The 17141-nt window shown below is 34.1% G+C and overlaps 1 protein-coding gene across 2 annotated transcripts in view; it reads left to right on the forward strand.

Annotated features, from left to right (window-relative positions):
• The first annotated feature begins 6132 nt into the window (after positions 1–6132).
• LOC134261807 (ankyrin repeat and KH domain-containing protein mask-like) overlaps positions 6133–17141 on the forward strand; it is a 132832-nt gene continuing 121823 nt past the window's right edge. Inside the window, exons 1-3 of one of the 2 annotated variants that reach the window (XM_062744199.1) lie at positions 6133–6272; positions 12984–13608; positions 13778–13840. In XM_062744199.1, the coding sequence (XP_062600183.1) occupies positions 12993–13608; positions 13778–13840 (679 nt within the window). In that variant the 5' untranslated portion in view covers positions 6133–6272; positions 12984–12992. The remainder of the gene's footprint in view (positions 6273–12983; positions 13609–13777; positions 13841–17141) is intronic. The other variant, XM_062744203.1, reaches the window with a different exon arrangement.

Consider the following 17141-nt stretch of genomic DNA (forward strand, 5'->3'; position numbering starts at 1 on the left):
TTATTTCTGTTTATTTTCATGCATGTGGAATATTCCATGTACGAGTGAATAGGTCTCTAGTGATGACGTATTAGGACGCATCTTATGAACGATAACTCATTACATGAACGATAACTCATGTTCGACTTCTTTTACGCCATATCTTCTATAGTCATATCCATTAATTAACCCTTTCAAACCGGGGGAATCTTAATTAATCCCAAGCTTATGTTGGGTATATGTGGCAGGGTAATTGGTATCACAGCTTGGGTGTTTGGTGTAGTCTACGACCGATAAAACTAACCACTTCGCAACAATTCAGAAAATAAAAACAGGCAGTATTACTGATATTGCATTTAATAATATGTTTTGTATAATTAAAATCGTTAATTCCAAAGACACAAAGATTTTTCATGATAAACTTAAATTAAACAGTTAAGTTGCAGCGCGTAATGCACTGTGCAGTTATTGAATAACTGCGTATAAATAGATAACCTTGACCGCCATTTGCATTGTTAGTTTCGTAAACTTCGTTCTTCAGTAGTGCTTCGTAATGTAACACACGCAAGCTATTAAAAATAACGTTTTTAAAGAATTCGTATTTTTCTTTTCTTATGGAGAAGGTTTTTCAACTATAACGCCATTGATACATCCCGTTTGACCATGGAAAATGTAAAATCGCTGTATATGCAATAAGGCATGTATATTAAATTGTTATACAATTATACACGATTAAGAAAGAGACAAACATTGTTTTTCTTCATATTTATTGGTTACTGTACTTGGTATAGACATTGAATATTGCTGCGTAGGTTTAGCCCCCCTCCCAGCTTTTTACAGACAAGTCGCTGTATAAGTTAAAAAAGAGGAAAGTGTTGGTGTTTGGAGAAAAAATTTGTTACTGAAGTTCGAACCCACCCAACCCCCTTTCCCCACACGAAATAGGATAACTGAAGTTCGAACCCACCCAATTCCCTTTCCCCACACAAAATAGGATATTTTTGTTTAGGAAAAGGACATTTCCCCCTTTTTTAAGCTTGTCGGATTTTTTGAATGTATAAAAAAAAATCTTTGCACTCCGCCCCCCCTTTCAATTTCCTTCCGTAAATATGTACTTTGCCATTATAACCATATTGGCGGCGAGGGTATCATTTAGTGAGCTCATTGCTCACAATACCTCTAGTTTCTCTGTCAATTTGGCCGTTCGGATTAACTTTTCGTCCAAATTAAAATTATTTTTCAATTTATGAAGTTTCGACATCCCGCCTGAAAAAAAACCCTTGATCTGTCCTAAGGCTTAGTAAAGGACAGCACAAAGTGCATAGGATCTTATACCTATTATTGCCCTAAGAGATGGTTACAGAGTGAGAGAGAGAGGGAGAGAGAGAAAGAGATAGTTAGTTAGTTCAATATACAATTAGTAAATAAAAATTATTCAACCAGTGTCAAGACCCCCTACCTTAGCTTTTAGAATTATCTCCCAAATATTCTCTTACAGAAATTATTTTTAAATAATAAAAAAGTAGCTAGACTATCAGGCAGGGATCCTGAAATCTCGAAAGCCTCTCTATAACACCATAATTATAAAACATTTATACATACCTCAAAATGCACATACATTGTGGTCGGAGTGACACATTTAAAATAAAATTTTCAAATTGAATTCTGCAGAGATGTCCGTCTTCCAAGAATATTTAGATAACGGTCATGTCAATTATTTTTCACCCCCCCCCCCCCGGCCTAAAAAATCAAATGCCTAAATGTCAATCTGAACAGGGGTTGGCATTTCTTCGTGTGTTTGTGTGTTAAAGAACGTATAGATCTTTGTACACATAAAAAAAATTATTCTGGTTAATTGCTTTTAAGATTTGAAGTAAATAATTGTCGTAAATCAAATTACTAGATTTGAGATTAGCACTACAATTATCAGTTATAATTGACAAATGAATTTTGCGACGCAAACCAACTGCAGACTATATATACATGACTTTGTAAATAATGTATATTAGAACTACATGTAGATAAACAATTCACAATTACAGCTTATGAACAACAGTTATACCCCCCCTCTTCAGCCGTGCAAATACCAAATAACTTCTCTTTCCACTTGTGATATTTTCCCTGACCAAAATCTGATTAGCACGGACTAGGTGTTTCAACGTGCTTGTATGTACGAAGTAATGACAGTGTCTTTACTATTTAGCTTTTACGGAGTTTATTTCTTTTTCGTGATGCATATTTCAATAAATGGAATTCAGGGTGAATTTCACTTGACTTGTGCACATCTTCAAACCGATGCAGTAACCTTATTACCAGGTATGGGTATGTTAAAAGCGTTCGAGGCGTTTTCTCTATATGCACCAATTGCATAGGGTCTGCAAATCAAAGACGTTGGTTGTTTTGCGCCATTCAAATGATATTAATTTCAAAATGTGTTGCAGATTTTACTGCTTTTTATTTCAAGTTTATTCTGCATAAATTGGCGCACTGTAAAAGTACGTACTCGTGCATCTAAATTTCTCACCAAACTTGCATTTTTTCTTTTGATTCAAATCAATAATTATTCAGAAATATGATTATTATTTTGTCTCTTGTGGTTTTGAAATGTCTTGATTTCCTTATGTGTTCTCATGTATGCTTTACCATCGGAGATGTGCACAAGTCGATACCCAAACCCAAAAATCATTCAAGTGTAACGAGCGCATTGGTGTATACATCGTTACAATGAGACAAGGTATCTGAGAGAAATGTGGCGGAATACAGCTATCGTTGGTATGAAACAAGTCGTACATTGATGAAAAAGTTGCGTTTTTAAGAATTCATGTCAGCTTTAACCAAGTAATTTTCATGTTATGGTTAAATAATTGATTGCTTTATTTCAGTTAAATTATACCTTGACATTGAATTACTAGTACCTAATCATCAGGCGCGTTGTCAAATATTTTCCTTAGTTAACCTAAAGTACATGTATTGTCAAAACTGATAATACGGTGCCTGAGAAAAATGCAGAAAAATTGTCTTATTCAATTTCGCTTTTATTTCTTTGTGTTTATAGATTAGCATGTTGCTGAAGTCTTATACTTCACTCCTATCCAACGATTATATTTAGTACCATATTACATTGTAAATTAGTTTGCATCTTCTTGTTTCTTTTCCCAGATGCTTCAGTTCAGAATTTCATCAATCAATTACGTAACAGTGTTAAGTAGAGAATCGCTGTACATGAAATAGTTTGAGAAGCAATAAAAGCTTTCAATAACAGCAAGGGAATGGTCAGCATGTGTTACGCTCTGTCAAGATTGTTATCGTCAGGGTTAGAGTTATTAAGGTAGTCCAATCCTCAGGTATATAAAATCAAAAATACTCATAAAAGTATCTCTAAATCCACAAAGTTATGTAAATTTATCCACAAAATTTCTTTGAAGTGAGAGATTAAAGTTAAGCATATTATATAAGGAAAATTGTCAAATCTCCAATATTTTTTCAGAAAAAGCGAATTGGAATATCAGCAATGCATTTTCTAATTGCAAATTGATCAGCAGTATTATTTTAGGTTTAAAAACAACGGGCCAGTTTCATTTGTCACTGATCGGCGTACGCCGAATTGCACCGGTCATATGACCGGCGTAAAACGGCTAAGAGGCAAATGAAGTAAACCGGCGAAAGCATTTTTAAAAAATGAATAATTACGGTAAATGATAATCAATTAATTAAGTTTTATCCCTTTTCACATTATGTCTTAGGAGAAAAATTCAAAATTCAATTAAATAAAAAACAATGAACCTCATGAAAAATTTTATTTTTCAGAAAATAAAAACATATTTTAAATATATGAATAGAGATTTGCTCAAAATATGCAAACAATAACAGAACTTGTCAATTTGGTAAAAAAATGCCTGAATTTGTTGTTTTATCTTCCCGCCATATTTCTAAGACCGGCGATTTCCTCGCCGGTCATTTCAGACCGGCGCATTCGGCGTACGCAGGCGAACCTTCCCTGGTCAAATGAAGTAACAAGCCAGGTTACGAAAGGTCAAGCGGCGCAGTCGGCGTACGCCGGTGTGACAAATGAAATTCTACCAATAGGTATCCAGACATTTAGAGAAACTGTCATGATTTTCATACTTATTTAGTATTTTTTGTCCTCTATTTCCGTCATGTATTCTATAATACATAGTGTAAAAAGCTTTTGCGATCATTGCAATACACCACAAATCACTTCTCATTTCATATCATGCTAATAATCATCTAAGACGTGATTAAAGAAAATCTTATTTATCTAAAACTGTATTATTTTTTTTCTCCTTTTATGGGGTACAAATGTCAACTTTTATAAGACCTTTTCTAGGACTTCCAAAGTCCTTGAATCTTTTAAATTTCTTTTTCAAGCTTCATTTTGGTGCATTTTAAATTAAATATATTAATTTTTTGGAGTTATCCTTCCTGACTGAGGATCAGATATCCTTAATACGCGCCCATTAAGTGATCAAAGATCTTCCCACTGATTTCACCATTTACAACCTACATTTTAGGGTTAGAATTTTTGTTGAATAAAAAAAATCAGTTAGGTCATTTAACATATGAAACATTACTTGAAAAATGCTCAGCCGGGATCTTGAAATATCTTTAAGCCTACGTCGATCGATATTTTTATTTTACACCCCCCCCCCCCCCACTTGAAATGTGGAAGGGTATATAGTAATCGGTATGTCCGTCTGTTACGCTTTGGGGTACCCATCTCTTATCCGCAACTCCTCTCATACCACTGAAGGAAATTTAATGAAACTTTCTCAAAATTTTTATTACATATTGCCATTGTGCACCTCCTATTTTACTTTTTGATCTGACATATATATATATATATATATATATATATATATATATATATATATATATATATATATATATATATATATATATATATATATATATATATATATTGTATTTTCCAGAGCAAAACATGAATACTTCCATTATATTCATATGGGAGGCGGAGGTATTATTTAATGAGCTCATCGCTCACAGTTCCTCTAGTTTTATAATAAAATGTTGTAAAAGTCAAGCATACCAAAAGGGTTAGGGATATTTTTAACATTGCTTTACAGAGATGTTATATGCAAATGAAGAAATAAATTCCATAATAATAAATATTTTATCGGCGATTAAAAACTTCACTTAAGTCTAAATAAGAGTCTTAGTTTGATTTAAAGTTATTTAACATAATTTATTATTTCTGTCCGCTTTATGAATTTAAGCAAACCACGTCAGACAAGCTTTTTAGGAAAGCTAATACTTGTATATATCCTATATCCCAAAACAGTCAAATGTTGAACAATATACGTTGATAACAGATACTATACTGTCAGTGCGAATTCATATAAATCAATGAAAACCATGTAATTTAATCTAAACTTATAAAATCTTCAGACATGCACTGCTATCACTGCACATGTACATGTTATCAGACGAGGCAATGGGAGTCTGCAATCTCGCAAGTTTATGAACAGTCAACTTCCAGTTTCCTTTGGCTGATTGGGGTGTCCGGAACATGATGAAATGTGATTTTAAAAATTGTCAGAATTGTTCCTGAGCCTCTAAAATGCTTTGATAATGTTCATAGTTTGTAGATTTTACAAAACAATCCTCTAGGGGTATTCTGTGGGAAACGACCTAAACATGCTGACATTCGCTAAATCAAAGAAAAGTTTACGAACAATTTATTTATTTCAATTGAAATAGATTTATCAATACTCTGACTTATTAATTAACAATAAATTTCCCTTCAGTTCCATTAATTAAATGTGTAATTTGCATTTTACGACTTGCATAATGTATGGAGACCCATTGACCACGTAAAATGCTGACAAGAATCCATCCTTAATTTTATCCTTCCTTTTTTTCTTTCATAATTTATCTTGAGTACTGCATTTTTATTCAAATTATTTTAAATATAATATTCATACTGAAATTGATGACATTTACACTGTTGAATCCATTGTCACTTTGATAGAAGCGTCAAAAGGGACACTGACCTATTACCTAGTAGACAATACACTTTGATATCCATTAAAATGGATTAATTAAATTCAATTATCTAAGAAAGAGCGAAATATTCGAGGGCCAAAATCAGTGGCAACCGCTTAGATCATGCTTTGAAAAATGGAAAGCCCGGAGGCGGAGAAGTAAAATGAACCTTTGGTTGGTGTGTCTTGGGATTCAATTTCGGAATATTGTCTACAGATAAATGCATTTTTAATATTTTAAAAAAGCCATACAGTATTAAAGAATACCAGGTAAGTCTTTAAGCATCAGTAATTAAAACGAATAAAATAAAATAAAGTGCATAGTGGCGAACTTTCGTTTTTATGCACAGTTACTTGAAGGTACAGACACATTTATTACTTACAGTCAATAATAAATTTTGCTGCCAGCAAAATGATTCAAATGATGTTAGATATTAGATAAGGTCCAATAACAATGCTAATGGTAATTATATAATATAATGTTTTAAAGTCTACTTTCGTTTTAGAAAAAAAACACTGGTGATTCACGACTGGAGGATCTAAATTAGGCCTACTTCAAATTGTTAGTATAGCGAGTATGCGATCGGACCTAACATCTAATTTTAATTAGATTTACGCTATGGTAGGGTAAACTGGGGTAATTTCGACCACTTATGCTGACATATGGCTTTCAATCTGCAAAACTCGGCTGTTTTTAAATGTATACAAGTTGAAAATAGATTCGAAGTAAAGAAGAATGATATTTTCTTCAAATTTTATGCTTTACCAACTAAAAATATGTTAAAAAATAATAAATTGGTTCAAAAATTAGTAACTATGATACCTGGGTTAATTTCGACCAGGCTCGGGGTAATTTCGACCACAACAAACATCAACAGGAAAGATAACTCTTACAAAGAAATTAAACCTTAACTATCGCATTTTATTCAACATTTATGTTCTAAGAAAATAAACTGTTTGTTATAGGAAATATAGGTGTCTGTCAAAAAAAATCAATTACATGTTTTAACAGCATTATACTTACAAGTATGTTTGTTGATTTAATAAAGAAATGAGTTGGGTTACCACTGACAAGTTTTTCATTGCAGACCGTTTGACGTTTTAAATTCATTCTTATTCATTATTCTGCATCTTAATTCACCAAATCTAATTTCCAAACGATGCTTTTTTTGTAATGCAGTAGTTATGGAAACAAATTTCCTTCTAAATATTTTTAAACTGTCCAGCCCGTACTGTACTTCATTTCAAATCGTCTTTTCCGAGGCTTTAAACAGAATCAGTGTATTTTAAGTTTGAACGCTTTTAAGCATATACCAAATCGGAATTTATTTGAAATGAGTTGTATTACGAATTGTTTTGAAAATGAATAAAAATATGTTTTGTTAATTGTTTAAAATCCTGAGAAATTCTATCAAATCATATGAAAGAAGTGTGGAAAAGCCCTCTGAGCCCCCCCCCCCCCCTTCCCCCGCGATGAAAAAAACTCAAACAAATGAATTATTAATTAGTTTTGAAATCATATTTTTTCTTTCAATATTGTTGCAGTTCTTTATGTGTGTTATTCAAACAGCTTGCTTGATACATATATTAATGTACTTGGATTTGTGTACATGGACTGCGTGATACATGTAGTACTACGTTCTTAAAACTACTGGTTCTTGGATTCCGATATCCTCATAATTTGTCTGTCAAACAGATAAATTCATTCTGTAATCATTTTTAATTCTCTCTGCATATTTTCATTTATTAATTTGAGATTTTTAAAATCGTTTTGATTGCTATCGCCATGTGTAAAGTTCTCTACGTCGATCAGAGAGTGTACCCTCACCGCACTGCTCCATATTCTCAGACAATATAGGGATACATTGTAGATCGCAATGCATGCATATATTTTTTAATTGTACCTTATTTTCTTTAAAATTTAAAGATTTTTTTGTATTATACAGTATAATATTTTATTTCATTTCAGAAATTTAAATCAGCATTGAATATTATACAGCCCTTAAACATAACTTACACATATTTCGCCTTATTACGTCACTGGTCGAAATTACCCCGCGTCCTTAAAAACAGTAGGGGTAATTTCGACCAAATTCAAACAACGTTTCTTGTGCTTTTTGAGAAAAATTCGCGGTAAAAATGTGAAATTCAGCTACTTATTGCACTCCAAGAAAATAATATTATAATTTCAATTTTATCAAACTGGTAAAATGTTGAACATTGTCTAGCTCAAAGAGAGGTCGCACGAGTTATCTCTATTGTTTTTCGTTTATCACATCAAGCGCACTGAAGACGGACTTCCGAGTGTCAAACTGGAGGGATAAAAAATAGTGAAATAAAATAGCTATACCTCTGACCAAACAATTTCTCCGATGAGAAATTATACTAGGGTATCCAATTTTAGGAATTGTTTACTTTAAAACCGAATTAAAGAAACTTGTCTCAACAATGCCATAAATCATGATGCAGTGTTGTGTTTGTGTGGTCGAAATTGAACCGTGGTCGAAATTACCCCGACTTACCCTAATCTTTGTCTATGTTACCTGGTTCAATATTATTAAATTCTATCTATCAATAACTACAAGATCTAGGAAAACATATTTACTGAAGACACGACTGCAATGAATAAATGATCTGACACCTACCTAAGGTATTTAGAAATAATAAAAAAAAATACAAATGCACGAGGAAATTCTTGCTTTGGTCATAACTTTGACGTAGCGAAAAATAAGAATATCTGACACAAAACTTCGTGATAAGAGTTTCCATAATTTAACGGTGCAATAACTTTAGAAGATCATGCTTGTACAACAACTTGTATCGTCTCGTATCCTATTTTCGACCGTATTGTATTTTCGACCTACTTTTCTCAATCTGTTTCCCGTGCAGATTCCGCGCGGTAGAACATTATTTTCGGTTGCTACACTTGGAAAAATACCTTTCAAGCGCAACTGTAGTGAAAATACCTAAAATAATATAAGGATATGGAAATAACGAACAGTATTCAATCTCAACGTCCATTAAACAAATATACAAAACAAGAGCAGAGCAAACACGGACCTCCGAAACATCAGAGGTGGGATCAGGTGCCATGGAGGAGTGAGCATCCCCTGCTGACCGGTCACACCCGCCGTGTGCTCATTGTCATAATCAGGAAATAACGGAAAAAAATCCGTAGTCAATTCAGTGTATAAATAATGGACTAACAATTGGTATGAAAAACGTCAGTCAGCATTTCATTCAATGATAAATTGTATTTGCTGACAAGGTCATTGTATCGACCATAGAATTTACGAAATGATGACTTTAAACGAGACTGTTGATATTCTTGTTTCATCAACTTGCTTGTCAATGATTTACCTCGTTTAAGAAATTGTTCATACGTAGAGCATGCTCTTGCGTATCGAATCAACTGAGATATAAATACTCCGTATGCAGGTGATGAAGGTATATTGCTGCATAAGTAAGGGAAGTTGAAAAGTTAAAGTCATCACGTTTATCATATAGCTTGGTTGTTAGATTACCATTTGTGTCTTTTTCAAGTAAAATATCCAAATATGAAGCAGATGTGTTGGACTCTGTGGTATCTTTTATCTCAAGCTCACCAGGATATATCGTGTCGACGTAGGAATGGAAATTATCATTATTAATTGACAATACGTCGTCGATATATCTAAATGTCGAGTTGAAGGCCACAGCAAGTGTTTTTTTCTTTTCACGCAAAAGATTTTGCATAAATTCTGCTTCATATGAATATAAAAATAAGTCTGCTAATAACGGAGCGCAATTTGTACCCATGGGAATTCCAATAGATTGTTGGAATACTTGGTCTCCAAAAACCACATAGATATTGTCAATCAGAAACTCAAGCATCTTCTTGATGTCAACTTCAGAGTACTTATGTGTACAATCAGAATCTGTTTTAACAAAATAATTTTTCAAATGACCAATGACGAGGTAGGTAAACTTACGAGTTCCATTTTTGTTGAAGAAGCAGCTGTCAATGATATCAAAAAAATTAATTCAACGGAATTCCATCCGTGGTTTTAGTCTGATGTCAGAAATTATAGTCTTTTTACTAATGCACATTTTATCTGTTGATTAATCAAAGCCGTAATCGATTAATTACATAGATTTTTTGATGACATTTTCCCGAAAGAAAATTCAGATCTCTGTCAAAGAGACGCATGAATATTGAAATGAATGGGTGGATCAAACGAATTTTTTTTCTCCCTTAGAAATGGGCACTTTCTTACAGATTTTTACTGAAAAATGCAACGTAATTTCATTGATTTCTTTTGGAAATGCACAGCTCGTGACAAATGGGTTCAACCAACTAATAAATGTATTTGCAACTGAAATATCGAACTTGTTCAATGTTTTTTTGAAAGACAGACAATCATATTTTTATTGTTTGGAATATCCAACAGATATTTAAAGCCAATACTATTTGGTCATTGATACTATTTTTAGGTCGAAAACACAAGACGCTAATATTTTTGTAGGTAAAAATGCACCCTCCCCATATTATGGCATATAAATAAAATAAACACAAAACTGCAATTTGGGTTGTATAATTTTATTCATAGACACATATGCTAACATTTTAAGCCCATAGTTTTTCAGTTTCTATAAAGTTTGCAATAAATTAATAAATTATATCTAAATAGGTCGAAAATACAATACGCCAGGATAGTGATTCTTATTGTTTCTAGGATATATATTAGGACCCTTACTTCATGTCATTAGATCAAATCACCGAGTACAAAAATTGTTAATTTTATAAATCTTAAAAACTATTTTTTTGAAAAAAAATCTTTTGTTATTGAGGAAATATTTTGAGGTCACATATGGCATGCGGGTTTGTTACTGTGTACATAAAGTAACACAACTACATAGTTAAATGTTCATTTGGACACATTATTTTAATTCTTGAATTGATGTAGTCTTATCTTTTCTACTAAACAAAAGACATAAAAAATATACACATGTACATACATAACATTCTAACGAGTCGTAAATTTGCAGTATGGCACTCTAGCAAACAGGATGAAATCGGTGAACAGTATTTTAATTTAAGCAATTTTACTAGTTCCCTTAGTGCATGAGCAATGTGTAGTTTTAGATAGTTCTAATTTGTTTTTTAGCTCACCTGAGCCGAAGGCTCAAGTGAGCTTTTCTGATCACATTTTGTCCGTCGTCCGTCCGTCTGTCCGTCTGTCTGTCTGTCTGTCCGTCCGTCTGTAAACTTTTCACATTTTCGACTTCTTTTCAAGAACCACTGGGCCAATTTTGACCAAACTTGGTACAAAGCATCCTTGGGTTAAGGGGATTTTAAATTGTTAAAATTAAGGGACATATCCCCTCGCAAGGGTAGATAATCAAGAAAAGACAAAAATAGGGTTTGGTCATTAAAAAATCTTCTTCTCAAGAACCACTGGGCCAGTAAAGCTGAAACTTATGTGGAAGCATCCTGGGGTAGTGTAAATTCTAAATTGTTAAAATCATGACCCCCAGGGATAGGGCAGGGCCACAATGGGGAATCAAAGTTTTACATAGAAATATATAGGAAAAATCTTTGAAAATCTTCTTCTCAAGAACCACAGGGCCAGTAAAGCTGAAACTTATGTGGAAGCATCCTGGGGTAGTGTAGATTCTAAATTGTTAAAATCATGACACCCGGGGGTTGGGCGGGGCCACAATGGGGAATCAATGTTTTACATAGAAATATAAAGGAAAAATCTTTGAAAATCTTCTTCTCAAGAACCACTGGGCCAGAAAAGCTGAAATTTATTTTGAAGCAACCTAGGATAGTGTAGATTCTAAATTGTGCAAATCATGACCCCCCGGGGTTGGGTGGGGCCACATTAAGGAATCCAAGTTTTACATAGAAATATATAGGAAAAATCTTTAAAAATCTTTTTCTCAAGAACCACTAGGCCAGAAAAGCTGAAACTTATGTTGAAGCATCCTGGGGTAGTGTAGATTCTAAATTGTGCAAATCATGACACCGGGAGTTGGGCGGGGCCACAATGGGGAATCAATGTAGTACATAGAAATATAAAGGAAAAATCTTTGAAAATCTTCTTCTCAAGAACCACTGGGCCAGAAAAGCTGAAACTTTTTTTGAAGCAACCTAGGATAGTGTAGATTCTAAATTGTGCAAATCATGACCCCCCGGGGTTGGGCGGGGCCACATTAAGGAATCCAAGTTTTACATAGAAATATATAGGAAAAATCTTTAAAAATCTTCTTCCCAAGAACCACTGGGCCAGAAAAGCTGAAACTTATTTTGAAGCAACCTAGGATAGTGTAGATTCTAAATTGTGCAAATCATGACCCCCTGGGGTAGGGTGAGGCCACAATGGGGAATCAATGTTTTACATAGAAATATATAGGAAAAATCTTCGAAAATCTTCTCCTCAAGAACTTCTGAGCCAGAAAAGCTGAAACTTATGTGGAAGCATGCTGTTTTAGTGTAAATTCTAATTTGTTCAAATCATGACTCCCAGGGGTTGGGCGGGGCCACAATAGGGAATCCAAGTTTTACATTGAAATATACAGAATAAATCTTTGAAAATCTCCTTCTAAAGAACTACTGGGTTAGAAAAGCTGAAACTTATGTGGAAGCATTCTGGGTAAGTGTAGATTCTAAATTGTTCAAATCATGAACCCTTGGGGTTGGGCAGGGCCACAATGGGGAATCAAAGTTTTACATAGAAATATATAGGAAAAATCTTTGAAAATCTTCTTCTCAAGAACCACTGGGCCAGAAAAACTGAAACTTATGTGGAAGCATACTGGGGTAATGTAGAATTCAAATTGTTTAAATTATGATCATTGGGGTAGGGTGGGGTCACAATATGTATTACAAGGTGGAAATCTGGTAAAGAACGGAATGGCCAAAGCTTCTCAGGTGAGCGATGTGGCCCATGGGCCTCTTGTTATTATCAAATTTTTGGATTGTTTGTTACATTTCAGAAAAGCATTATGGCCTCCTCCTCTTACGCGTCTACAGAGGAGACGACAAATGCCTGTAGAGCCTGTCGGCTTCTCCTTGGTCCATGTACTGATGAACTACGTGATGTTTTACGTCATTATGTACCACCGTCAACATTCCCACACGTCATTAAAATAAAGAGGAGTAATCTTCCCCGTCTGACAGCTCAACAGATGAATCTTATTTTACCTAGAGGTAGTACTTATACAGGAAACTATGGTGACATGGACATTTCCTTATTGTACATACTACTGAGGAATATTTGTGGTATACCACCACACAGCAATGGCTGGGGATTTGATCCAGACCCTACAGATCGATCTCTCTCTGCCAATATTGAGAGAATACGTATTGCCAGAAATCAGTGTGTACATTCTTCTAGTCCTTTCCTCTCCAATGCCGATTTCAACACAATCTGGTCCACTGTCAGATCAGCAGTTGTGGAAATTGATTCTTTCCTTGGCAATGGAAACAAATTTGAAAAAGCAGTGGACTTTCTGAGACAGGAGACAATGGACCCTCTCAGTGATTGTCGTTACATAGAAGAACTGAGAAAACAGGCTGAAGAAGATGCAGAAATTAGAGAAATTGTTCAAGGCCTGAAACGTAAATATAATGACTTAGTTTGACATTGAACTTATGAAATAAAACTTAATACTGTTCAAATTTGTTTCTACAGTTAATGCTTTGTTATAACGCAAAACAAAATAACAACGCAAAATGTAATAAACTGTGGTTATTACATTTTATGATATAACTTTTTTTTTCCTACCAGAAAAATTAGAAGAGAATGAAAGGGACAGAAATGAGAATCACAATAAAATACTAAAGATTGTTGGTAAGTACATTTCTATTTTTAAAAAAAATCCTGGGAAAAATTTTTGAACTGCTTTCAAGGAATCAAATCAAAAGAATGACTACACTTAAAGCTGAACATGACTCGTAAATAGGTATATGCCATTTTTGATAGCATTATCTACGATACATCAATACTAGGGTATACTCGTCGCTTTCGTTACACCTGACTGCTTTATTTAATAATAGTAATAATACTTTATTTATAGAAGGTAACCCGATTAATGCAAGCACTAGTCTTCCTCGGGGCCCTCTTTATAACACATATACAATGTGTATACACAATTAATACAAATCACAATAAGGAGACAATAAAAAAAAAATGGACAGTACATGCATGTTACCAAATAAATAAATAAATATAAAATGAAACATACACATTTCAGCATTGAGAGAGAGAGAAAAAAAAAAGAAAAGAAAAATCACGTAGAGCCATTGCGTTTCACAAGCAAAAAATTTTCAACACTTTTTAGCTCACCTCAACGAAGTTTGGGGGAGCTTATGTGATACCGTCGGTGTCGGCGTCGGCATTCCGGGTTAAGGTTAAGTTTTTTGGAGCAGTTTTCTTTTTAAGTACTTCTATGTCCTATATTGATTAGACATGCATGGAAGATGTTGCTAGTGAGTTTCATTGTACCAGTCAAAGTTTCAGATGCTGAAATTTCAGCAAAGGAATGAACAGGTTAATGTTTTTGGTGCAGGTTAACATTTTTGGTGCAGTTTTTGGTGTAGGTCTCATTTCCGAGTAACTATAAGCCCTATGTTGACCAAACTTAAATGGATGATACATCTTAGGATGCATACTACCAGCCTTGCTTCGGATGCTGAATCTGACCTACATTTTCCAGTTGAGTGAACAGGATAAAGTTTTTGGTGAAGATTTCATTTCAAAGATACTTTGAGCCCTATAATGACCAAACTTGCATGGATGGTACATCTTAGGATGTATTCTACTAGACTTGCTTCGGATGCTGAATCTGATCTACATTTTCCGGTTGAGTGAACAGGTTAAAGTTTTTGGTGAAGGTTTCATTTCCAGGTTACTATGAGACATATAATGACCAAACTTACATGGATGATACATCTTAGGATGCATACTACTAGACTTGCTTTGGATGATGAATCTGACCTACATTTTCCGGTTGAGTGAACAGGTTAAAAGGTTTTGGTGAAGGTTTCATTTCGAAGATACTTTGAGCCCTATAATGACCAAACTTGCATGGATGGTACATCTTAGGATGTATTCTACTAGACTTGCTTCGGATGCTGAATCTGATCTACATTTTCCGGTTGAGTGAACAGGTTAAAGTTTTTGGTGCAGGTTTCATTTCCAAGTAACTTTGAGCCCTATAATGCTGGATTTTAATTACATTTTCATAATGAAGAACTAGTTTTTAGTTTTTATATAAGTCTATTCCAAAGTATCAAAATTGCATAAATTTTGCATTTTTGGATGTACTCTTTTTGTTGGTTAATTGTGTGACTTAAAGACAACACACGTTGAGGTGAGCTCTGTAATCTCTGATTACCTATGTTTTTAAATACTGTAAGGGATTGGGAATTCCTTACACTTATTGGTAGCTCATTCCAGATTATAACTCCTGAATATTGTAAAGAATTTTTAAATAAGTTACTTTTATATTTTGGTAATCGCAGTTCGGAGTTTGTTTCTGAGCGTAACGTGTATGATCCAGAGCTTTGAAATTCAAAAAGATTATGCATATAATCCGGAGACATACCATTAAATATTTTGAACATTAGAATGCTTTTTTGTAAATATAAAAGTTCATAAACCGTTAACCAGCTTAAAGTGTTAAATAAAGGCATTGAAGGTGTATCATATTTTTCATTTAAAATAATCCTAGCCGCTCGTTTTTGTAATCTGTAGACTCTATCCATGTGCGTTTGAGGACAGTTGCCCCAATGGACAGACAATATAAAATTGATGGTAGAATAAAAGCATTATAAAACAGTTTTCTAGTGTGCATTGGAAGGAACTTTTTAATTTTTCGTAAAGTGAATATCTTATATGTAAGAGTTTTGCAAACTGCATCTACATGACAAGTATATTGTAGATTATGATCAATGTGAATGCCTAATAATTTGTGCATTTCTACATTTTCAAGAGTATGTCCGGAAAGTTGTAAATGAAAATTAACATTTTCTAATTTAGATTTCTTTTGTTGAGTTCCCATTAACATACACTTTGTTTTCTCAGTATTTATAATCATCTGATTTTGTTGGCACCATTTTTGTAGTTGATTGAGTTCATGATTTAGAGTTGTTTCAATATGTGAAATACTGTTATCATGAAAATGCATTGTAGTGTCATCAGCAAACATATCAATATTACAATGTTCAACAGACAATGGTAAATCATTAATATACAATAGAAACAACAAAGGACCTAAAATAGAGCCCTGTGGCACACCTGCTGTGACTGGCAGTGATTCAGATGTGTACGCACCAATTTTTAGGTCACCTGAGTAAACTCAGGTGACCTATTGCTATCCGTTTTCGTCCGTCGTCGTGTGTCGTGCGTCGTGCGTCGTGTGTTAACATTTGAACATTTTCATCTTCTTCTCTGAAACCACTGAACCAATTTCAACCAAATTTGGCACAAAGCATCTATGGGTAAAGGGGAACAAAAATTGTGAATTTCATGATCCCTGCCCCCCTGGGGCCTGAGGGGTGGGGCCAAAACCACTAAAATTAATGCAATCTTTAAAAATCTTCTTCTTTACTCCTGGACAACAAGCAGGCAAACTGTTTGCATGATTGTAATCAGCAATGAGTCCTCTACCAAAATTGTGAAATTCATGGCCTTAGGGTCAGGGGTTATAGTGCTAGGGCGGGGCTAAATAAGTAGGTAGTGAAAATGCATTATTTCTTTGAAAATCTTCTTCTCTGCTCCTGGGTATTAAATAAACCAACTGAGTACATAGTTATGATGAGCAAGAGTGCCTCTACCAAAATTGTGAATTTTATGGCCCCAGGGTCAGGGGTTCTGGTGTTAGGGCGGGACTCTATTGATTATATAGTGAAAATACATGAATTCTTTAAAAATCTTCTTCTCTGCTCCTGGGTATTAAATAAACAAATTAAGTACATAGTAATGATAAGCAAGTGTGCCTCTACCAAAATTGTGAATTTTGTGGCCCTAGGGTCAACGGTTCTAGTGTTGGGGGGGGGGGGGGCTCTATTGATTATATAGTGAAAATACATGAATTCTTTGAAAATCTTCTTCTCTGCCCCTGGTTAATATGCTAATGATCTAATTACAT

Source organism: Saccostrea cucullata, unplaced genomic scaffold, assembly GCF_032062105.1.
Source record: "Saccostrea cucullata isolate Sc308-1 unplaced genomic scaffold, CSIRO_AGI_Scuc_v1 ctg1021, whole genome shotgun sequence".
Classification (NCBI taxonomy): Eukaryota; Metazoa; Mollusca; class Bivalvia; order Ostreida; family Ostreidae; genus Saccostrea; species Saccostrea cuccullata.